Source organism: Castanea sativa, chromosome 5 (assembly GCF_040712315.1).
Source record: "Castanea sativa cultivar Marrone di Chiusa Pesio chromosome 5, ASM4071231v1".
Lineage (NCBI taxonomy): Eukaryota > Viridiplantae > Streptophyta > Magnoliopsida > Fagales > Fagaceae > Castanea > Castanea sativa.
Window position 1 is genome coordinate 43,258,515 of NC_134017.1, and position 6,621 is coordinate 43,265,135.

Genomic DNA, 6,621 nt, shown 5'->3' on the forward strand with positions numbered 1-6,621 from the left:
TAAAAAAGATCTTCGGGCTAGGATCCCTGAGATTCTGCATGATGCGAACCTAAGCCTGCCATGATGTTCCAATTCCTTCAACGTTAGATTTCCCACAGACGGCGCCAATTGTAAGCGCATAATTGTACCCGGACCCAAAAGCAAGTGATGGGCTCAGGCCCAATGAGCCTTATACAATGAAATTTGTAGAGTATGAGTTTGAAACCTAGGTTTGGGGTATTGGAAGTTGATTAACAGGCTAGAATGCCACAATCTATGCAAATGATAAGTAAATATAACAAAGAAACCTCCTCGGATGTAAGCCGAGGACGAGTTGTATATTCCTTCTCTTTCTATGTCAAAGATTACAATTCTTAGTTCTTTTTTTTAACTAAGAAACCGCGCCCCTCTCCTTTCCTCTCTCGTCCTCCTATATACTTCTTCTTCTTCCCTGTTTTATCCACGTGTCATACAAATCTTCCCCCTAGATACTTGTCTCATCCACCACCTTCTTGAAGTCTTCCAATAATAGCAGGAAGGTTGAATTCTACTGTTCAGAGGTCATTTCCCCATTAATGCGGTCAGGGAGGTAGATGCAGGGTCTTTAATACGATGGTAGCAGCTTTTTCCTCAGATATTTTTCACACGTTTCTGCTTCTAAAGGATGCTTGGATCACATCTTTACCCAATAGATCTTCCAAAATTCTGCCTTTAAACCGTTTAGCAAGTCCTAGGGCCTTTGCTGGGCCTGTCCGAGGAGATCTCCTCCTCGGATCACTATAATGCAGACTGACCTGTGGGCCTTGAGATCCTGATTGAATAGATTTGTACTAACTAATCAGGCCCAAAGCCCAAACGTTTATTCAAGAGCTTTTACCCCCCGCACCATTATTTCAGAAAATCATAATTGAAATTCCGTCATCTCTTATTCTTGTAATTATCAAATTACAAAAAAAAAAAAATGTACACAATTCCAACAAAAAAAAAGTGTCACTCACCTGTCCGCATGTGCGCACATACATACAAGGGTGTGTGTGTATATATATATTAATGGTCTCAAAATTATTAAAAATCATTTAACTAAATGTACACTTATGGTCTCCAAATCTCAATTGAAATTGTTATAAGATATATAATCTTTATCAGAAAATCCAATTTTGGGTATATTCATTTAATAAGAATTACAATCCTACAAGTAGTGAGTTCTATATACCTGTTGCTTTTATTAATTAGATATTCATAAACTTAATTGAATATAAGCAATGAGTTGGAAATACTGGTCTCTCAAAAAAAAAGTTGGAAATACTGTATACCTAGAAAGCTTTTAACAATCTAAAAAATGACAGCCATTTTAGAGTTAGTGACACATTTTTATTTTTCAAATTCTCAATTGGATATTGTACATTTTTATGGTCACAAAATTTTAAAAAATCATTTAAGTTTATATATACTCGTGGTCTCCAGATTTCAATTGAAACTGTTATAAGATATATAATTTTTATCAGGAAATCCAATTGTGGGTATATTCTGTTAACTAGAATCGTAATACTATTGGTAATGAGTTGTATATACCTTTTTTATTTTTATTTTCATGGGAGTTGTAAATACATAGTTATCCTAAATTTTATATTAAAATTGATGTAAATAAAGTACTTGTTCTTTCCCTTCTTGTAAAAAAGATATTTAATTAAATACAATTTAAATATACCAGATATTTTTGGCTAGTCTTAGCTCAAGTTAATTTGTTCAAATATAATAAGGACATTTGTTATAGTACACATTGGGTCACAAAGCAGCTAGTTTATATCTAAGTTGTGTTTACAATACTATTTTATACTACCATATATATATATATATATATATATATATATATATATATTTGTGGTCTCCATATTTCAGTTGAAACTGTTATAAGATATTAAGATATATAATTTTTATCAAAATCCAATCTTGCGAGCATTCATTTAACTAGAATCATAATGAGTTTTATATACCTGCTTGTTATATCAATTAGATATTCATACAATTATATAATAACTACATAGGTATCCTAAAAATTAAAGTAAAAACTACTTCTTGTTCTTTCCCTTATTGTCAAAAGGATATTTGATTAAAGACAATTTGAATATACCGGATATTTTTGGTTAGTCTTAGCTCAAGTTTGTTGAAATTTAAGTATAGCACACATTGGGTTACAAAGTAAATTTATATCTTAGTTGTATTTACAACTCCATTTTACACTACCAAAGGAAATTAATATATAAAAAAAGTACTTAAATCATCAAATTTTATACTTAGCTCTAAACGAGAAATTCATATTTCATCATTATTATAAATTGACTTATCACTTCTATAACATAATGGTCGAATCATTCTCCCACAGTTGTAATTTCGAATTATTGAAAAAAGAAAAGAAAGTTTTTAATTATTTATAGCAAAATTTATAATTTCTAGTAGAATTTAAAAAAGAACATATTCCATTTGTATTGCTTTGATAGGAACATAAAACACTGGTCCACAAATTATCATATTATCCAAGACCCCTTACACAGAGTCAAAAGTCCTAAATTCAACCCTATTAAAGATCGGAGAGACAATAGAGACATGAAACAAACACAAGTGCACAGGAACCATAGCAAGCTAGCTAGCCCATCTCTTCAGCTTCCACACTTCTAAATCTGCAACCCGAGAAAGATACAATAAATACCAAGTTAGTAAACAAAAAGCTTTTACAGTTCACACACAAAAAAAGTAAACTAAAACACAAGCTCAAAAGCTTCAACATTATCATAAAGTCATGCTTCTACTACTCTAATTTTTCTTGTTGACCCCCAATAGTATTCTCTACCAATCAAGCACTTATAGTTATGAGACATCGCCAATTAAAAGCTCAAAGTGCGCACCAGATAATAGAATGCACCGTGCTGGAGTGGCTGAAGGGTGACACCCCACTCGTTGGTGAGAACAGGCTGACCAGAAAAGTGAATAAGCACTGCTTCTTCACCAAAAGCCTCACGCACGTTGAAGGGCCCTGCAGCCACCTCGAATGCCACATCGTTGATGAAAACCGTTGATTTCTCCGGGCCAACCGCACCTACTGCACCCGATTCCCCAACACCTGCCAACATAGAATCATCATTTCCTTACATTTGTGTACAGGATGACCCTAAGTTTGAAAGCTTTTTCGTAATGGTTGAAATAACAAATTGTAATTAAGGTATAGTAAAAGTGATGGAAATCAGAGTGGCATTGTGCTAATTATAGTTTGCCAACCCAACAAATTATGGGAAAAATTGTAAAACTTATTGTGTAATTAGCATTGTTGATATCTTAATCTTATAAGAGTTTAAACCGTCGCAGTAGCCAAACAAGACAGACTGGAGGGACTAATGCCAAGCCATGCACACGTCCATCTAGACAGAGATCGCAAATCCCAGACCCAAAAGACCAAATGATCCTCGGATATTTCCTAATATGACAAACATGCCCATCCAAGCCAGTCCGTACCAGAAAGAGAAGTCTCATACATCAATCACGTCCATGAAAATGTTAGTGAACCTAATCAGATATGCTCGTTTATCTTGGAAACAATGACAAGGACAAAAATATACACATATATTCTAAGATACCTAGCTTATCCCTACCTTATAGTTTTCAATCTAATATATCTTACATGCACAATAGACCATTTTCCAGTGAAGAGGGATGGGAATTGTGTGTCAATGCGTTACCATGCATATCCAGACAAATTTGAAATGTTAACTTTTTACCTTGATTTTGATTGATGGAGGATGGAACAGAACTACCAGTAGTAGTTGTAGAGGGAGAGGCAGTAGTTGGATGAGTGGTCAGAGTGTAATTCAGCTGTGGATTGATCTTCATGACTTTCTCTTCTTGATCTTTCTTTGAACCCCCATCGTTCATCATTTCACTCAGGAATAGACTAGTGCAAGGCCCAACTGTGTGTTCAGGTACTTGAACAACATCTGATAGCTCAGAAAAGCAAAACCCTTGTGTGAAACTAGATGTTCCTTCACTAATATGGTGCACTGATCCTCCGGGCTGTTGCACTGGGAAGAAGAAAGGTTCAGGCAAAACCTCACCGTGGGACTGAAAATAGGTCTGGTTCACTGAGGCAGTTGGTGAATTAGAAACATCAGTAACATTTGGAAATCCCATGGAGTAGGTCTTGTAAAGTGGTGCTTTGGGAGATGATTTTTCCGAAGAAGATGATGAGGATGATGGTGCAGTAGTAGTAGTTGGAGCAAGAGATGTAATTGGAGGGTTGTTTTGGGCTTGTTGGGACTGGTTTTTTGAGTTTTGGAGGTGGCGGAGCTTGTGCTTGCTTCTTGATTTTCGGTTCTGGAACCAGTAAAAGACATTAGCATCACCTACTTGACCATACTCTTGCAATTGAGCCCTGATCTTTCTTATCTCATCCCTTGGAGGGTTCACCATGCCAGAGTTGAAAATTGCTTCAAGTATCCGAATTTGCTCAGGTTTTGGATTCCATCTTGGTTTTGGCTCCGGACTGCGTTCTTCACATCCAGGAACTGTTGGGGAAAATGCACACACACAAACGCACAAATTAATACCTTTCTTGGAGCTCTTGAAAAACCCATTAGATCAATCTCTCTTTCTAGTCTTGGGGTTATATAATTTTGCATATCAACAATAAGATAACAACTAATTTATAAGTATATAATGACAAGTACACAATTGGTTAAGTGTTTTGGTTTGAGGGGTGGGCTAGAGGCCGTAGCCTTTGAGATTCAAAGTAGAAAAGGGTTCAAGAATCTAAAATCCAATAGTAAAAAGTGTTCAACTTTGAATGATGATAGTGAAAATTGTGTAATTACCTGAATTGTATGGGGTTCTGTGGCATTCATTTGACATGAGAGATGAGTTGATGTCGTGCTGCCATTGGTGGTGGGTGTTGCAGGGCTTGGATTTGAACATGCTAGGCCAGTGTCTGTTAGATGAAGCCATGATGGATGATGGGAAAAGTCTAATCTAGATATCTAAGCAGCCAGCCAACCAAAAGAGAAACAACAAGAACTACTAGCCCTTTTGTTGCTCTTGTTTTTGGAACTGAGTAATCAAGGCAATTAGCTTCTTCTCTTATAGCCTCCTCACCTACCACAGCGTACACTATATTTTAATTAATATCAATTAAAAACAAATAAAAAGTCATTCCCATCTCCCAAAGAAAAGATTAGAAAAAGGAAGATTTTAAATAAAAAAAATAGACCAAACCCACAACAGGAATCGCCTGTGAAAAGATATACTAGAAAGGAAAGAGAAATAAATAGAAAGGAAAGTAAGATAAGAGAGAGTGCCATCTCCTCCATCCCTTCCTTACACTTTTGCATTAAAGCCGGAATACTTGTTTACTACTCAAAGTACATGCCAATTCCCCCGGACGAGAAACAAAGGAAGCATTGCAAGGAATACATGCTGGGGGCTTTAGTAGAATCTTATTCAGAGATGACAGAGAAGCTCTTAATGTCAAAGGTTTTTATAGCTATAGAAAAGTGGTGGGGGTGGTTCTGTTCTGATCAGTTTTGTCTCTTTCTTTTTCTTTTTTCCAAATTTCTATGGAGAGGATTCTCTTGGTCACTTGGGTTGCTCACAAGCTATATTAATGGGAGTGTGAAGGCAGAGTAGAAGTAAGTGTTGGATTATTCTAATGGAAGAGGTTGTTGTAGGAATAAATAGGGGGTGGGGGGGTGTTTGAAAGTCAAGAAGGGCACGTAGTAGAGTTCAATTGAAAAGCGGTGGTGGTGGGATAGTAATTGCAAGTTTAGGTTATTTTGGGCAAAGTAAATTGGGCTTTGGATTGACTCGAGGGTCATTATTTATTAGTATTATTAAGAATGTAAATATATCTTGGAGTATTTAGGTTCTTTCAAATTTTCAAAAGGAAATGGGAAATTGGAATGAATGGTGTACAGGATCTAATTAGGTACATGAATTGTATAGTTAGACCATAAATAATTGTCAGGACAGTCGCAAAACTTGCACGCAACTCTTAAATATTTGTAGCAATTAAAAAAGGATGATGAAGAAAAAAGGAGTGGTAACACTAACAGTGCCATGGTGCGTTGAAAGAATGGGAGATAATTTTAATAAGATTTGAACTATATCTTTGTGATAGAAGCCAATAGATGAGAATGTGCAGGTTTCCTCGGCAAATAGGGCACACAGTAAATTAAGTGGGGACTTCATTCTGTAATTTTGAATCAGTAGAACTCTTGGTGCACGTCTTGTCTGTTGATATATGGACCAGCAATATAATCATTTGATGCCTTTAAAAAGAATTTTTTTTTTTTTTTTTTTTTTTTTCTGTTTTGAAAATAACCTAATAGTTGTACTAGAAAGTAATTAAATTAAAATTTTCTTATAAATGGTAAGTGATAATTTATTATGATACGAGAGGGTATTGACCTTATCTTCTCATTTGTATTTTGCAAATTCACATCTTTGACTTTTCTATAATCTTTTATCAGTTACAAGTTTATAATATAATATTCATTTATATAAACATAGTAAATATAACATTCAACGGATTTTTTAGAGTAATTAATATCAAAATCAAATTTGTTTAAATTTGGTATGAGAGTCATTTTCAACACTCGTGGG

General features: G+C 35.2%; 1 protein-coding gene across 2 annotated transcripts; it reads right to left on the reverse strand.

The window, feature by feature from the left end:
- Positions 1-2,453: 2,453 nt before the first annotated feature.
- On the reverse strand, positions 2,454-5,124 carry LOC142637165 (WUSCHEL-related homeobox 9). 2 transcript variants are annotated; one of them, XM_075811445.1, is made up of 4 exons: positions 4,839-5,124; positions 3,750-4,532; positions 2,883-3,076; positions 2,454-2,657 (listed from the first exon to the last, which is right to left on the reverse strand). In XM_075811445.1, the coding sequence occupies exons 1-4, from the start codon at positions 4,966-4,968 to the stop codon at positions 2,652-2,654; spliced, it is 1,113 nt and encodes a 370-aa protein (XP_075667560.1). In that variant the 5' UTR covers positions 4,969-5,124; the 3' UTR covers positions 2,454-2,651. The 2 variants fall into 2 exon arrangements, with proteins under 2 accessions (XP_075667560.1, XP_075667559.1); XM_075811444.1 differs by having other exon boundaries at positions 2,883-3,097.
- Positions 5,125-6,621: the final 1,497 nt, after the last annotated feature.